Genomic DNA, 18412 nt, shown 5'->3' with positions numbered 1-18412 from the left:
CTGCAGCCTCTCCCTTCAGCGGCTCCGTCTGGGTTGGAGGCATTAGCCACTGCTGGGGTAGATGGTGCAGACCCCCCACCCGCAGCTGCAGCCTTTGTTCTCAGATGCGCGCCCGCCATTCTGCCTTGAGGAGTCAGGTAGGATGAGTGCCCTTGATCTTTGCCGATGGTCACAAAACGGTGCCCGGTTGCTGGGTTATGTGTACTCCAGGTCCCCCACTCAGCCTGTGGAATGCCCCTCCTTGGAAGAGGCGCCCTCCCTGTGTGCCCTCCCATGCAAACTGAGGTGCCATGCCCTGGCTGACATGCCACGCCCTGGTGGCTAGCACTCCCTGGCGCTTGCTGTTTGTGGGAGTGGGGGGTGGCTGCTGTTACTCCTGGCCCCGTCCACATCTTGTCAGCTGCCCTCGTGAGAGCTGCCGGCTCCTGTCGGGCCCACTTACTGCTAATAAGTGACACCAACTGGAGTTAAAAAGCGTTTCATGAATCTGTTGAACTTCCATGCTGGCATCTACTAGTATGTTATTTTCTTTTACAGAGAAATTTTCAACTTGTATCTCACCAAAAAGGATGGTATTGAACTGCTTCTTGCTTTAATTAAGACATGACACAGAAGGCCATACTGACAAAAGACTGACATTTGGATACTGTCCTTGATTATTTTGTATGTTGCTACTTATAGGTGTGTCCTTAAACAGAGAATAGCCAAGTTCTTAACTTTGCAGGCTTCTAGATGGTTGTCCTAGCAGTGGAGTAATGACCTAATAATTCTCTTGAAAATTTCCAGAGCTAATTAACTTCAGAATTACTTTTTAAGGTACAGATCTGCTTTGTTCAGAACTTGCAGGTTTTTTTATTGTGTGGTGTGGAGCAATTATTTCAGGTAAAAAAGAATTTTATAGTCTCATTACTGGGTGGTGAAATGGTCAGACAAAGTAAACTCAGTTATAAACAAACAATTCTTACTAATTTCCATCTTACTGACATGTAGGCTGTGAAGTTACCTTGGGATTCTTTTCTTTTAAAAATAACTTTAGAGCAATTACCGTAATTGTAACGTACGATAGTTCTAGTTCTAAAGACATCTCTGTCCCATTTTGATGAGAAAAAGGAATAGCCAAATGCTGTCACAGTTCTTGAGGTTGAAGAATAGACTGTTTTGCAGCACAGCTACATTTTGAACAGCTTTCTGTGGTCACAGTGGACTGAATGGAGGTACAGTGTGGACTGTGAGTATTTTTCCAGCAAATCCTGTGTTAACTTTTCTTTTGCTACACTAAACATTTAATGAAATGGTTGACACTGGCATTATCACTGTTAGATTGCAGTGTTGATTATTTTGTAAACATGAAATAATTAAACTTTTTTTCAAGTTATTGGTATGACTTTGACACTAGGTTTTCAGTCAACCATAGAGGTTACAGGGAACTTTTTTGGTTCATAAATGGTTTAAAGCATCGAGGTTTAGCTCTCAAAGTGCCAAAAAGTTGCCCAAACTGCTTTAAACTTACTTCTAACTTTACCCAGAAACTCTTAAAAAGTGAGTATTGGAGTCTGAGGGGTGGAAAAAGAAATGGCTACTTGTGATTCCTGTCTTAGAACAATAATCAAAATGTTTGCCATAGTTCAAAGTATATAACACGGAGTGCATGTCTCGTTAGGATATTCTTAATAAAATACACATAATCAGTAAAGTTCCTTTTTAAACTGTTATTTCACTGTTTGTAGATGCTGCTCATGTATTACAGCACTCGCAGGCACTGAATTAGCTTGTTTTTTTTATATGAGGGGGAAAAAAGGACATGAGTTAAAATGGTGAGGAATTTACTTTAATTATAGCATATGGATTTTTAGGCTTTTAAGGAGAATTACTAAAGGCCTGTGACTCCTCACTGATTTCCACAGTAGCCTACTAACAAGGCAGTAAAGGACCTGTGACCCTGAAATAAGTATTAGGAAGTAAAGGCCAGTGTCACACGAAGAACCATGAGCCACAGCTATGCTTTATTTTTTCTATTTAATGTTATCACCAACAGTTTCAGTAATAACTTGTTCTATGTCTGTAATCTTGTTGCCCAAATTGTCATAACAGTTCCACTTCAGGGTATGCATTCAATGTTACTTTTTTGAAGTAATGGCTTGCAGTGTTTGTGTATCACTTCTGTTAAAATTATTGTTTGTTATGTTCTGTAAGACTAAAATTTGAAGAACCGATAGATAACTCTGATTTAAAGAATTGTGATCTTAAGGTAAATTTGATTACAGACACAGGGTACAAGTATTAGAGACTTGATGCTTTGAGCGTTGTAATGAGTGAAGAAAAGCATATGCTTTGGAGTAGGTCTGAAAAGGCAAATCTGCCGAGCAATAATCTGTCTAGTCAATCTGAGCACAGGGACTCAGAACTGATACGTTACCGAAGGTTGCAGGTAGGTTTTTTTTTCCCTCACACTTGTTCAAAACATGGCCCATTCGGATGTATTTTCTAAACAACCCAAGAGGAGGTGGGGCAGGCACTTGTGTAGCTTCTGTGTAGTTTAATTGGTAAATGACTTGAAATAAAATTTGGGATGTTCATGGTCCAAGCTCTTCTCTTTTCTTTCCTATCACCAAAAAAGGAAGGTCCTGTGCCAAAAGCATGACTACAGGGTGATTTACATTCGCACTGTTCCATCCCACTGAAGCTGCCTTACTTTTACTGGGGGATGTTGCATGGTACACATGTGTATGCAGGGATTACCCTACTCAAGTCAAATGTCTTGGCCATTTAGCAGTGAGGTCCTGCTCCTCTCAGCCCACTGAGTCTTGAATTCTGACAGAGAATGAAGCCTCACGTGGAGGGTGTTAAAGCCCTTATCGGCTGTTGCTCAGGTACTGGCTTATTATATCATTACCACCACTTAGGAATATAAAATTGATAGGGTCTATGTATAGTTTTTGAGAACAAGTTGTTATATTAAAGGCAGATACGGAGAAAAAAGGTAAAGGAAAAGAGAGAGAAGCCATGCTTATGTTGGTGTATGTGTTAGAAAGAATGCATTAAACTATCTTGAAGCCCACAACAGCACCACTCTTAAAATTAGCAAGAGATGGTTGTTAAAACTAACAGGACGTCCCTGTAGGAGGAAGAAGAGGTAAGGTATTCTTTTGAGATGAGAAGCGTTGGAAGCTTATGAAAAGTCTGGGTTTTTTTTTTGTTACGGGAAACACATGGGACCAGCTTTGTTCAGCAGCCTTGAGAATGAATTATTCCCAAACAAAATGGCATCATTCCACATGTATGCCAATTTTTTTGAAAGGTTTGTTTGACAGAATACTTTGTTTTGTCAAGGTTGCATCGAATGTCGATTGGTGCTTTGAACTCTTCTGCTGTCCCTCTTTTTTCATAAAGTCATGCTGACTGTATCATAAGATTTAATAAAAGCATCTCTTCTCTGAGTTGGAGAAACTGATTGGCAGAAAGGTTCAAACTGCAACTGGCACATGCTTATCTGAGAGGAGAGACATGAGTTTGAATTCTTCAGATTCAGAAGGCATGAAATCTTAGCCTCTCAGTTCCGTAGTTTTCCTTGTCCAGTAATACAATATTGATAATGAAGAGGTAAATTTTAAATGGTACAGTGCAATGGAAGGTGTTTAGCAGTGGGTGAGAAACACTGTCTCCCTGCTTCCACAGAGGTCAGCTCCACAAAGAGTGTCTCCCAGTTCATGAAGAGTTCCTCTTTTCATATTTAGCCTCCAAATTACCAGAGTGCCTGGCACTTTCCTTTTAAAGGATTGTCAGCATTTGTGTTAACTATGGAGCTATTATGTAAATACCATGGTCTTTCTTCAGCAAAGCTTTTACGAAAGTCACTGTAAGAGCTTTGTGCATGTATCTCAATTTCTTATGATTATTAGTGTACTCCAGAGCTTGCCTATTGGATGTGCACTCCTAATACCTAAGCAAAGGAACCCGTGGTTTCTAGATTTTTGGATAGGTTTAAGTGGTAGCAAGCCTATAACTATCTATTCTGAGACAGTCAGACTATGCACAGAAGCAGGACTGAAGGTGCTTGGGAAACTATGGAGGAGATGACTGGCTTTGAGAATATTCAGGTCTAAAGCTCTCAACCCAGCTGCTGCTTAGAAGCAGCGACCTTTACATAGCCAGCTTTGAACACTCAGTCTTGCCCTGAATTGAATGACTGCTAGGTAAGTAAATTATGATAGGGTTATTGTTGTACTAGAGATCACATAATGCAATTTTTGTGCAGCTGTTTAATAGTTATAACAACACTGTGGTAGTACTAATTCTTGATAATTATTTAGGGGCTTGTGTGCTAAATTAGCACTTTCAGACACACAAAGGTAAAAATCCTAAGTTCATCTTTCTTGTGAGTTTACCTTATTTTTGTGTGTTAATTGTTCTCTTTTTGGTAGTCTGTTTTTTTTAAATCCCCATTCCCTCCTTTTTCATCACGTTCATGTTGAGTTTTTCCCTGTAGCAGACTACAAGGCCTGATTTTTGGTAGATAACTATCATTGTCAGATTAGATTCAACAGTAGTAGGCAAAAACAGTTCATTGATTTTTGGGGAATTTCAGTCAATTTTGTCAGTTACCAAACCTCCAATTACTGATTCTCATACTGAAAGAAAACAAACACTTCAGGAAAAAACCACCCCTTGCTGCTGCAAAACTCCTCTTTCCCCCTCTTTGGTTCCCTCATTGCAGGCCACAGGCGGTGCCGAAGACGGGGGTCCGTTTGCGGGGGTCTCTCCACCAGTAGTGCTCCGGTGAAGGTTGTCCCTGCCCGCCGCTGCTCAGCGGCTGCCCCAATCCCACCTGTATATGCAGCCCTTCAGGGTTCTGAGGTGCCTCCGGCCTGACTGCCACAGTGAGTCTGTGGCTCTTCCCCACCTTCCCTGCTACAAAAACCTTGCCAGTGAGGCACAGTGCAATCAGTCAATGCTAAGCTTGAACCACAAACCAAACGCAAAACTAGGAATGACAGCACGCCAGAGTCTATATGAAATCTTGTAGCAATTTATGCTGAGAACATTGTTTTACTATGTTTCAAATAACACCTCAAAAAAAGGCTGGTTAACTGTGGTAAAAACCAGAAGCCACTTTTTGGTTTTCTCATATGCGAGACTGATCGTATGAATTGTTGAATAAACAATTAGGAAGAATGTGTCTGATTTTACATCATATAATAATTTTAAGCGTATGTAAAGCATATGAGAACTTGTAAGGTTTTTTCAGAACATGGTTCCTACAGACAAAAAAGCTAGTGTACGTCATGCAGCCCAGTGTGGGCAAAGTGCATTAAGACCACTTACGTAAATTTATTCACTTTAACAGCTATTGTAGTTTATTCTGGAATGAATGAAAAAGACCTCAATTTGAAATTCAAAGAAAATGATGGTTGAAGTAATTACTTTTACTAGTTAATATTTCAGTTAAGGCATGAAAAGGAGAGAGCTATGATGAAGAATAAGGTTTCCATTTGGCAGCACATCACACAGGGGATTGTAGTGATCCTTAAGACAGTAGACCTCAAAGGAACAGAGTTTTGCATTCTGAACAACTTAATCTTTGTTAACTTTGCTGTAAATAGTAACATAGGTTATCAGCTGTTTATACATCTAGATTATCCACTATCTACCTCGACTATAGCATCTGTATCCTCTAGGTAAATTTCTTATTTTGGCTCCATTGAACTGTTGCTAGTACTGGTCTTCTCAATTCAGTCCTTCAGCCTTCTGTGCAACAGGAGCTGGCCTTCTCTGCACTTTCCTACAACACAAGAAAAAAGAGATAGCACATCCTTCATTCCTGTTGTATTTTTCCTAGTTCTTTTTCTTAATGGCTCACACCTAGAAGCTTCAAATTTCCTTTCCATCTCCCAAGAAGACTTACGTACTTACTTTTCTCAGAAATGAAAGAGAAAACATCTTGAAATAATTCAGGTCTTCTTAGCTCTGCTCTCCTTTTAAGAAAAAAAAAAATGCACTTAACCTAATCTTTTCTATGCAATGGATGAGCACCTAGACTTTCTGGTGGTCTACAACGACCATTTTCATCCTTAACATCCTCTGGTTTTCATGTTTCAGACTAAAAATAAAAATTATTTTAAAGAAACCTCATGTAAACAAATCATCAAGATGGTAACTGTATTACAGAAAGATGTGCACAACACTGTGTACTTACATCCATCACAAAGTTTCCTGAAGCAAGATATTTTATTACTTATGGTACAAAAAGGTATATTAGCTGTTAATAAATGTCATATGTCACATCAGTGAAACTTAGCTTTTTGGCAATTGTAGCATATGTGTATTGAAACTGAAATTTTAGTGTGGTTTTAGTGGTTTTGTCTGCTTTTTTCTTTAACAGCCTAGTCACATGAAATATGTTAACTTTGTTTCTTCAGCTGACATCTGAAATGTTTGAAGCTGATCTTGAAAAAGCATTGCTGCTAAGCAAACTGGAATACGAAGAGCACAAAAAGGTATTTGCAGGATTCATCCTAATGTAAAAGCTGTACAAGTTTGAGGCTTGAATTTTAAAAATAAAGCAAAAAAACCTCCTAAAAGTACCATTTTCTTCCTGTAAACTGTTTGCTTACACTGTTCAGATGCTTAAGAGTTCAGAGAAATACTGGATTTTAAAGAAACCATATATAATAGTATTGGGTTATGTTTTTTTTTAAATTGCCCTGTAAAGGTGGAAAATTAGTTCTACTTTTTCAATTTTCTGGCATATAAATGTGCTGAGATTTTTAAGAGTGCAACAAGAGACCCTGACCTTCCTCAGAAAAAATCCAGCACACCTGAAGAGTAAGAGAATCAAGGCACTGACTTCTCTTTAGGCCTGAAAGTGTTAGTTGTGGTTGAATCATTTGCATTTTTGCTAACATATTTTCTCTGTCTTGAGTGTAAATATTTTAGTTCTAATAAGCTGTACACATTTTCTTAGCTAGTCAGGATGCTGTTTTCTGAGTGGTTCTTATGGAAAACTGAAGAATTGTTCTGAAAAAAGTATGCTTAGATGAAATTTTTATTTCTAACAGGAAGTTGCTTCTTACTTCCAATAAATCAGAAGCCAATGAAATGTTATGAAAATATGTAAATTTAAATATAATTATGCATCATAAAAATTAAAAATTGCACATGCACTTTTGTGCAGATATCTCTGTACAATACTTTGAGGAGGGCGAGTACCATAGTTCTTGAAAACTAAGGATAAATTTTCAGCTTACATACTAAAAGTTCTTTTTTAAAGTGAAGACAATCATCAGGCATAGTAGCATAGCATCATTTGTAGACTTTTTGAGAATTACCTCTGAATATTTTAAAATATTTACTATATATTCAAAATACACAGTACACGGGTACACTGAACAAATCTTTTTTCTATGGAAAGAAAAGCATCCATTTCCATCTTTGCTTTCTATATAACAATTTTTTTCTTAAGATTATTTAACATTTAAGATTATTTTTAATCTTAATTAAAATAATTAATTAGTATTTAAGTTCATTTTTAACAACTGGGACATTGATAATTTGCTAAGAATGTTAATGTAGATGTGTGGGGAGGTGGGATTCTGGTTCAAATGGCTATCATGTACCAGGCTGTCCAATTTCAATAGGAATAAGGTCAATTAGTAGAGCATTGCTGCACACTAATAGCTCTCTGACTTCTACTGAATGAGTAAGCATATTTTGAGAATAAAAAGAAGGTACAGTAGACCTCTGTTTTTTAAAGAAAGTGCTAACCTGCATTGTGTAGCACTTCGCCTTCCTGTGTTTGACTACTGTATATTCTCAGTTTATGAGTTTCTGGATAAAATTTGATGTAGGTGATTGAGGACGTATTAGGCCGATAGTTCATTCGCTGTTCAGTGAAGAGCAATGCTCTACTTCAGAGAACAGAATCGATGCTTGATTGCTGATATGTCTTGCACTCTTTAAAGCAATCTGAAGCCTGCAAATTACTGTTCAGGCTAAAATCTCCTTTAGTACATTATCACTATTTTTTTTCCTTTATAAAGCTTCAGGGAAAAAATATTTGGGTATTGAAGAAAATTATACCAGTGGGACTTTATTCTTCTAGGAATATGAAAACGTTGAAAATACTTCACCTCAGTCAAAGTCTGTGAATAAGAAAGAGAAAAAGAACCAGCAAGGAAAAGACAAACCTCTCACTGTGTCTCTGAAAGACTTTCAGTCAGACAGTAATATAGGTATGCTTTATCATACCATATGAGCTGTTCTACTTGGAATTTTCATAGTGTGTGTGTGCTAGCAGCAAAATGCCCTTCTGTCTGTTAATTTATACTGCGTTTAAACAAACACTAAAGGAGTTGCATTTAGTTTGTCCTACCGACTCTAGAAGCTAAATGTTCATTATATAATAATGGGTTAGTTAGATGAGCAGGGAAAAAAGAAGAGGTTAAGGAAAACATAATTTCATGTAGTATCCCTGGGGTGGGTGGTGGACTCAAACACTCTTAATGTGACTTTTTTTTTTAATCTAAGTGGGTTTTTTGTTTTACTAAGTTTGCACTCCTCAGGCAACTGAGTTTCTCTGTTTCCTGGGTAAGAGCAAGTCATTGTTTGCCTTTCTTCATGATACTGGCTTTTATGAAGATGAGTAAATATTCAAATAACTTATATATACACTCATCATATGCATTATTTATATGTTCAAAATTCCTTCATCTGTGTCTACAGAGGAGAGATTCTGAATTTTAATGAAGAAATCAAGGTAGATGCTAGAAAAGGAAGAAAGTAATTTGTTTTCTAAGGTTTTTCTTCTAAGGATGTTTTTATCTAAAGCTACAATATTTATACACATTATAATAATGTGTATAAATAAACACATTATTTCCAAATAATGTGAATAGAGGAAAACGATTGAAAGCACAGCAGTCTGGAAGGCATGGAAGGCATTCAGGTATACAGTGAGATACGTGCTATAAAAGCCTAAATAGACTTAAAAAGAAACAAACCAACAAATTCCGTAAGTGTCTGTACCAAACGCATTGCCTTCCACTTTAACTGAAGCAAACTAATATGGGATGCTGCTTTTGATTAAATAGTCTGAAAGATCTGGGAGAAGAAGATGCAAATACAGGGATTGATGTAATACATAGTTTATAATCTTGGCTTCTAATACTTCAGTAATGACTTCTTTTGTTGTGACTTTGAGAGGAGAGCTAATGTTGAAGAACTCCAACAGACGGGGTTTTTCCCCTGTTTTTCAAAATGTTTTGTTTCAATAGCCAGCTGAACAAGATTTGCATAACTTAATGATGTCGTCTTTTTTTTCTATTCTTTTCAGATAACCTTGCTAAAAAACATGAGGTAAGTCTTATTCAGACTAGTTTAATAAAAAAAAAAAACAAGTTATGTTTAGAAGGTAATTATTTTGGCACTTGCTGTAGTAACAATCAAGAATACATTGTGAAACTGACGGATTGCCATTTGGAAAATTTTTACAGATGCAGATTTAATAACGTATGTCTACAGTTCTTGTATCTTGAGAACTTAGCATTGGCTTTCTTATAACTACCTCTTGCTTCTTTAGTTTTCAGATAGTCTTTGATGCAACTTGCAGATCTAAAAGCATGTTAAAAAATACCAATTGTAGTACAAAAAAGACAAGCAAATTAAGTAAGAAGGTACTGTGATGCTACTATGTTGTGCTGCAGTCCACAAGTATTAAAACTCTTAGAGGGAAGACTAGTTAACAGTGAAATAAAACACAAATTAGTGTAGTCATAGTGCAAAATCATTAAATTCCCACTTCCTGCTTTTGTGTAATCTCATCATCAGCTAAATGTTAACTGTTAATTTCTATGCTCTTCAATTGGTATCATATTCTCTAGGTGGAAGTCATAGTATTCTCAGGATGTACAACATAAAACACTCTCTAGATGTAATGCTTTTCCATGACTTAAGCTATTTTTTAAACATGTTGATTTCTAGCTCAATATTAACTTATATGTCAAGGAAGATATGTTATAGTACTTATTTTTGACAGGGACTGGACTCTTCCCAGTCTTCGTTGCATGATGGAGGGTTTTTCAACAGGCTGGAAGATGATGTTCATAGAATAATTGAAAGAGAGAAAAGGAGAGTCCAGCTCACTGATTACAGTGGAACAGATAACTGCACATCTCATGAACACAACCAGGCATGTAAAACAGCAGTCATTCTGAAGTGAAGAAGTTTGCCTAATGAAGCTTATCCAATAGTCCGAAGGGAGCACCTGAGTAGAAGAAAGCACAAATCAAAAGCATGATAATCTTAAAGAATTAAAAACCCCACAACACTGTAATATTTTTACCTATCTGAAGAGGTATTTAAATGACTTAGTTTTTTTAACATGAAGCACTTGTGATTGAAATAGTTTTTGCTCCACAGAAAACGCCAATATTTACTACTGTGTTTCTTATCCTTTTGGTATCTATGCACATACACCTCTTTAATTCTGATCAAAAATTGTCTTCTCTAAAAAACAAGTAAGTTGCCTTTCCCAATAATCGAATTCACGTGACTAATTATTAAGAAGTGATGTTTTCTTGCTCATAGGAGACTGTTTTGAAAGATGGAAAAACAGAACGACTAAAGCTCGAGCTTGAAAAGAAAGATGCAGAAATTGAGCAACTGAAAAATATAATAACTCAGTGGGAGGTATGTAGCTGATAATACCTTCAAATAGTAGACAAAATTTAATTGTTATGCGTTTGAAGCAATGTATTTATTAAAATGTGACCAATCTGTAGAGATGCTTTAGACTGGCTACAGATTACATATTTACAGAGCAAATTATTCCTTCAGTACCACATGAAGCGGTCTTTCTTGGTAAGTTAAGCATCTAAAAATAATAAAAAGAATCAAGACAAAGCATCCAGAACTAAACTTCATATCTGGCTTATCAGTCACTACTTGTTTTCTAGTATTGCTGTTTTCATGGTCAAAAAAAAAAAAAGATGTAATCTAAGACTAGGCAGGATCTTGAACGATCTGATCTGCCTTGGAAGTTAGCTCTGCTTTGAGCAGGAAGTTGGACTTCCTTGGGTCTTTTCCAACTATTTCTTTTTTAAAATTCTACTCAGCTTTTCTTGCATTTAAGAACTACATATTGTTGGGACTTTTTGTAGATTCAGTCCAATATTTGAAGTGGTTAAAGAAATCAATGAATATTTTGTCAGGTTTAAAAGAAGTTCCTTTAAAGCTGCAGTGTAACAAGAATTGAAGTCCTGTATTTTGTTGTATCTTTTCTTACTAAATACAAGTGAAATTGGAAATCAGATTCTCCATATGCTAAAACATACCAGGAAAAAAAGATGTGCTTGTTAGTAATTACATGGTATTGCTATATACTGTAGTAGCTAGGGAAAAGGTCTCTGTCTTCCTGTTTTCAGTCCACGTTAGCATTGTCTGGTTAGTATCTAGAGCAAAAAGGGCAAAATTTCTATGAGGAACTGCCATTGTAGCAAAATACAGTAAAGCAGCATAAAATTATTTTATTACTATTTTTATTCATTGCTTAAGGTAGACTGAGCAGGTTGACAGATTAGTAGTTTTCTGATGCTTCAAAGAAGTACTCTTACTTGTAGTAATAAAGCTGTTAACAGCTGTTTTCACTGTGTACTCAAGTTGGAATCCTCAGGTGACATTTTAAAGTATAAAACCATTCATATTTACCACTGTCAGTACTTGATCACATTTGACAGAATAAACACTATGCATAAGGATACTGGTGAGGTGATGGACGATGATACAGCTGTTTAATTTTATGAACTTGTCCAAAGACCTTACGAAGTTTTAGGTGGCCATGAAAGGTCTGGCTGAAACGTAAGTTAATTATCCTCAGGGACTGGTGTGATACTATCTTGAGTAGCTTCTTTATTACAAACAAGTATGTCTGAAATTAAACTTTTTGTAAGAACCTACAAGAGCAAACTGTATGAAGAGACTTGTGACAGGAAAAACGAGTTTACAGCCAAGATACAGAGCTAGAACTGACATTGGTGGCCAGTTAAAGAAAATACTGACTTAAGAAGCAAGTGTGGTGATATCAGATAGATTGGAAAAAAACAGCAAAAATAGGTTCTTGAGTAGTAAACTGTAAAGAGTTGAAAAGAAAAGAAATAACGTAGTAACTACTGAATAAAATAATCTGTAGAGTGGTAGGGTCTTGTCCTACTTGCCAGGAAATATGGCAAACTGTTTATATTAGTATCTAGAAAGTGCATTACAATTGTTGTAATTTTTCAGGGGAGAAACCATAAAGCTCTTGATGCAACAGACCTATATACTTCAGGCAGACCTGAATGGTGGTTCCTGCATTATAAATGCACTGACATAACTTTCTTATTTTAACTTGCTCTAAGCTTTGTGCTTGCCTTTTTTTCTTGACTCTCAGTTATTAATCCACTTCTCCTGTCGTGTATTCCTTACTTTGGCTATGGTTTAATTAAAATATAGATGATCTTAAAGGTCTTTTCCAACCTAAATGATTCTGTGATTCTATGATTAGATTCTCTGCAGAGAAGTCATGATTTTAAACTCTGACTCTGTCATGCTTATTTTATAGAATACTTTTTTTAGTAGGGTATACATGTAGTAATTCAATCTTTTTAATACAGGCAAAGTATAAAGAAGTAAAAGCAAGAAATGCACAGCTTCTGAAGATGATGCAAGAAGGTGAAAGTAAGTAAGAGTCTTATCAGAAAACTTAGAAGTTCTTTTTAAAACATGGAAGGAACTTTCAAAGCAGCTTTTTAAAAATAACTTGACTCAGTGACAGCTATAAAGAACTAAGCAGCTATTAATTTGCTGCGACTCCAGTGAACTACAGAATTTGGTGGACCACACAGTACTGCATTTGTGTTACTACATAATGGAATAATCAGTTGCACGTCGAGATCATTCTTTGGAATATAAACTGTTCAGTTACGTTTTTAAGCACAATGATTAGAGTTAGACTTTCTTTTGCTAGTGACAGCTATCTGTTCTTGACTATCTCATCATAATATCTGTTTAGACACACTTGAGGAAACTGTTCAGTTCTTGCATCTTTGCAAGCTGTGCTTTGAACTGTTGGAAACGTCATTCTACACTTAAGCAAGTCTTTTGCCACACAATGAATAAGGATAGCTAAACCACAGGATTATATATGCAGCTGTGTGGTAATTTTCTTCTGTTATAACACTATTCAGAGTTTTTATGATTCAGAGTTTGTTGTCAAAGTTTGGGGGAAAAAAATTGTGTATATATACACTCATACATATGTAAATAGCCTAGTATCTTTATACTTGTTATGCATCGTTATCCTTTAATATTCCTAATCTTTCTTGATGAAGTTGTTTGAGTCTATGATGCTAGCCACACTAATTTAGTTATGAAACTGCCTTTGCTTTTCCATTTCTTAATTTAGTTCTTGAATGTAGTTTCTTCTCTGGGCTAAATTTTCAGCTAAAAAAGAGCTCAATTTTTTTCTTTAAAGTATGTGTACAAAATTAAGTCTAAGCTAGTTCAAATGTTCATGTGATTGATCATTGCAAATTTTAACTTCGAACTTTATTACTTCAGGTCAGTGTCTGAGTCAAGATGAAATATTTTCATCTTGAGAGGAAAGAGGTGTAGTTCTGAAGGTTTTTTCTTCGTTTGTGGTATAGTAACATACTATAAAACAAGCAATTTTGTGTCTTTCTACAGACTGAGTATTCTGTATTTTGGGGAGAAGAAAGTTCATGGCAGAATTGAGCCTTGAAAAAACTTCATTTCTTCATACTGAGAATTTTAAGTTATCCACGGATACTTCACAGACACTAGCTAAATAGTTTAAACATCTCTGTATTTGAGTAAATAGAAGTTTCCATAGCTATGACTGAGCTCGTATGTGAAACTTATGATCCCAAAATCTTGATCCATTGCCAATATTCAGTTTTCTGATGGACTTTGTTCACAATGAGTATCTCTAAAAGCCATGCTGCTTACAGGGTTAAATGTGGGGTAAGTAGTGCAAGGTTGGGATTTAATCTCCAGAACTTTTCAAGCTGCTGCTAATGGCAGTGGTAGCTAATGGTTGGTTTTGATTTACGACATGTACTGTTCTTTTAGTGAAGATGGCATTATGTAGCGGTAACAAAAGAGTGAAATAAAGCAATGTCACAGTGCTATTGCAGATGAAGACCTGTAAATCTAGAAAGATTCTCATGCTGTATCTTTCTCTGTAGTGAAAGACAAAGCAGAAATACTCCTACAGGTTGATGAATCTCAAATTATCAAAAATGAATTGACCGTACAGGTAAGCAAGGATTTCTAAATGTAGAATTTCATGGGTATTTCAAAGATGCTATTTATGTAAGGCAGTGATAGAGGTGGGGGAGGGAGGAAGCTGAAACAAAAACTTGTTTGAAGCACAAAATGTTAAATTTCATCCTTAGCTCTGCACTATGTGTGTCAGAGGACATATTTTATATAAATCTCCAGTATGACTCACGTAGAGCTGTTTCTGGAAAGATAGCAGACCTCAGCATGCCTGAAATGACTTTGCCCTGAACAGCACCTTAGGAATATCATTCTCTGGTAACCCAAGCCAGGAAGCTCAGAAATGTGCTTCAGAATATGCTTCTTTCTTGGGTGGTGGTTTGAGGCTTTTGGTTTTGTGTTTTGGTGGGGTTTTGGGTTTGGTGGGTTTTTTGATTTCTAGTCTCAAGTTTACGAACACAAGTGAGCTACAAATTACTTAAGACATGTCAGTTGGTGAGTCACTGTAGTGGAGAGCATGCAATGCTTAGTTTTTGGTCCGCAGCAACTATTAGTTCTAAGCCCTTGACTTGTCCAAACGTCTTACATACAACACAGTACTATTTTTTGAGGGTGATGTAATAAGCTTATCTGTGTTGCATAATACTACATCAGTTAAGTGTTTTAGGGAATAAACTAATGCAGAGCCCAGAAGTCGGAAGTTTCTTACTTTATAGCTCTTCTATATCATTATACAGGTAAACCAGTGAACGTTGCTTGGGAAATAAGTCGTTAAAGAATACTTTACTTCTGCTTTCATTTCATGCACAACAGTACTGGTAGTCACTCTTGAACTCAGCATGTATTACCTGTTTGTCCAACACACCACTAATGGAGAACAACATTGACTTGATAAACTCATAGATATTAAGGATATTTTATAAATTCATATGCTGTATGTTTTAGGTAACTATACTTCATGCTGCATTAGAGCAAGAAAGATCCAAAGTGAAACTACTGCAGGCAGAATTAACAAAGTACCAGGTAGTTATTTTCTGTGTTTTTAAGTTTACCTGTTCTTGATGTAGCTGAGACTATCATGAGGTAATGTGCTCTGAACTGACCTATTAGCTCTGATTTTTCCAGTTAAAAGAAAATTAGTGGTTCATATTGTAGGAGGAAAAAATGGTAGCAAAAACTAAAGCACAGTTTTGGCAAGTTGAAGTCTACCACCTGTTCTGTACTTTAAAACTTCTTGAAGTATGCTGGTCACTAAACACACGTCAAGCAACAAGTTGGTTTAATTTTTTAGTCTGTGTGTAACTGGAATAACTGTAGACTTTATGGCTTTTTTTGCCACATTCTTCCTTTGGTTCTGTATCTCAGTTCTGTCTCTAGTCCAATCTTTATAGGATATTCACAGCAAGTTGCGTCGAAATATGAGTGACAAGATCAGCGTTTTGCTGACTGTGCATATGCTGTTTTGTTCAACTTGGCTGCTAATGCAACTCACGTTAGTGAATTTCAGTTAATTTTGGCATAAATGGCATGCTGCTTAACATTCTGACTTTTTTTAGAGAGTGACAGTGTGCAAATAAGGATTTGTACTTGTACATGACTTGACACGTTTTGGGTTTTTTGTGTGTTTTTTGTTGGGTTTTTTGTTTGTTTGTTTTGACTGTGACCTTTTGCATAGGTTACAAGGAGAGCCTGTAGTATATAATGGAAACTTCTAAGGTAGCCATATAGTCTTTGGCAAGCTATCCTATTTCAAGTTGCAACACACTGTTTGTGTTGGAATACTATAATTTTGTGAAAACTGGCTCATCAAGCCATAATTACTCATTCTGAAGCAACAAATCTTTTCTGATTACATCAGATTCTTTGGCTAGCATTACATGGGGTTCTGTACGTAATCTCGTCTTTTTCTGTTGTCTTTCTCCCCTTGTCACTTTACCGCAAGTGAGCAAGTTCCTTCTTAAAACTGTCTTGCAGCACTTGACAAATATATATGCCTGTTCAGTCCCTTACAGACAAGGTGTGAGCGCTCACACCACTAATTGACTGAATTTGACGAGATTTACTTCGGTTTCATTCTCATCACTGTTCTGACTTACAACTTCAGTCCTTCTGTTTGTTTTCCCCTCCCATCCATGCCTTTGCTAATGTTAAGTATTTTTCTCTGTAAATAGAAATTTTTAAATAAGATGATAAATTTATCTTGTGGTTAATTGTAATAAACAGGATTAAAAGAATAACAGTAAAAAATTTACAAAAAACAGTCTTTGTTATATGCTTAGTAATAACTGCAGTATCAACTATTCTGTTGCTTTTTTTCCCCTTCCCTCCCCAGTCTAATAATGCTTTTATTTTTTCACATCTTGCTGTATTTCTTGCTTAATTCATCACCCTCGGGTTTTTTGTTTGGCTGGTTGGCGTTTTTACTTTTTTTTTTAATTGGGTTTTTTTTGTGTGTGTGTTTTGTTTTTAGGAAAACTGTCTCATGTGCCCTTGCAGGGATTGTTGTTTCTGCTTTTGTTATTCTTTCCTGTAATCTTGCAGGCTGACCAGAACAGCCCTTCTTATATTATGACTTTTTGTGGCGTTGTCTTTGATAACGAGTCCCACTTTTTTATGGAATACTGCTTTGAAACTTAAGGATGCCTTTCAAAAAAAAGTAACCAAAATCTGTGGATTAAAAACAAAGAAACAAAACCCAACCATAAAAGCAATAAACCAGTATGTTTTTATCCCTAGATGTTAACATTTCAGTTATGTATCCTGTAAGCGCCTTGACCGTTTCAATTTATATAACAATATTTCATGTCAGATGAGTTTGCATGCTGTAATAGTTGTATAATTTAATAAAAGTATGCAACTTACCTCCACTTTTTCTTGTTAACTTATACTACTTTAATATACAAAATAACTGCAGGTAAGTGTCATGTCTAGTATATTAACTAAACATTCATTTTAATTCTTTCTTACAGAGTGGGAAAAAAGGGAAAAGGCACTCAGAATCTGACCAGTGCAGATGATCTCCTCTGCCACCAGAGTCAAAGCAAAAAAACATCAAATCTTTCTTCAGGGTTTTGCAGAAATTTATATATTTGTTGTACAACTGCTCAACTATGCAGTTTTTGAAGAGAAATTAACAATTACTAGTTTGTTAAAGTCTGATTAATTGATTTGTTGCACTTTCTGCTACAGAAAAATTAGAAAAATAGTATTCCAGCAGAGCTGAAACTAACTGTAATGCCATTAGTTTTTCATCATTCAATAAAATTTACTCTTCCATTTCTGTTTGAATTCTTGCTTTCCCAGAATTTCTCAATTAAGAAGACTCTATTTAATGACTATCAAGATCCAAATGCATTAGTATGCAAATGGTCAAAGTTTCACCAAGTCAAAACTGAAAATGGGACAGCTCATGCAAAAGCATTTTGCTGTTGCTGAATCCAGATCTGTTTAATAGAGATAAAAAAAAGTCAACAGTCATTATTTCCTCTCCCTCTGTAGGACATCATGTGCTTCAACAAGGCCAAGTGCAAGGTCCTGCACCTGGGTCGGGGCAAGCCCCGGTATCACTACAGGCTGGGGGATGAAGGGATTGAGAGCAGCCCTGCCGAGAAGGACTTGGGGGTACTGGTGGATGAAAAGCTGGACAGGAGCCAGCAATGCACACTTGCAGCCCAGAAGGCCAATCGTATCCTGGGCCGCATCAAAAGAAGCGTGGCCAGCAGGTCGAGGGAGGTGATTCTGCCCCTCTGCTCTGCTCTGGTGAGACCCCACCTGGAGTACTGTGTCCAGCTCTGGAGCCCTCAGCATAAGAAACACACGGACCTGTTGGAGCGGGTCCAGAAGAGGGCCACAAAAATGATCAGGGGGATGGAACACCTCTCCTATGAAGAAAGGCTGAGAGAGTTGGGGTTGTTCAGCCTAGAGAAGGGAAGGCTTTGGGGAGACCTTATTGCAGCCTATCAGTACTTAAAGGGGGCTTATAAAAAAGATGGCAGCAGACTTTTTAGCAGGGCCTGTTGCGACAGGACAAGGGGGAATGGCTTTAAACTAAAGGCGGGTAGATTCAGACTAGATATAAGGAAGAAGTTTTTTGCGATGAGGGTGGTGAAACACTGGAACAGGTTGCCCAGAGAGGTGGTGG

General features: G+C 36.7%; 1 protein-coding gene across 2 annotated transcripts in view; it reads left to right on the top strand.

Annotated features, from left to right (window-relative positions):
* Positions 1-17547, top strand: part of GKAP1 (G kinase anchoring protein 1) — a 32934-nt gene extending 15387 nt beyond the window's left edge. For both annotated transcript variants that reach the window (XM_009328110.1, XM_009328111.1), the window contains exons 4-12: positions 6417-6494; positions 8099-8228; positions 9329-9351; positions 10031-10183; positions 10582-10683; positions 12645-12708; positions 14238-14308; positions 15217-15294; positions 17241-17547. In XM_009328110.1, coding sequence (XP_009326385.1) covers positions 6417-6494; positions 8099-8228; positions 9329-9351; positions 10031-10183; positions 10582-10683; positions 12645-12708; positions 14238-14308; positions 15217-15294; positions 17241-17288 — 747 coding nt within the window. In that variant the 3' untranslated portion in view covers positions 17289-17547. The remainder of the gene's footprint in view (positions 1-6416; positions 6495-8098; positions 8229-9328; positions 9352-10030; positions 10184-10581; positions 10684-12644; positions 12709-14237; positions 14309-15216; positions 15295-17240) is intronic.
* Positions 17548-18412: the final 865 nt, after the last annotated feature.

This window comes from Pygoscelis adeliae, unplaced genomic scaffold, assembly GCF_000699105.1.
Source record: "Pygoscelis adeliae isolate BGI_AS28 unplaced genomic scaffold, ASM69910v1 Scaffold45, whole genome shotgun sequence".
NCBI lineage: Eukaryota > Metazoa > Chordata > Aves > Sphenisciformes > Spheniscidae > Pygoscelis > Pygoscelis adeliae.
Note: the sequence above shows the minus strand (reverse complement) of the source record. Positions and strands in the feature narration are given on the sequence as shown.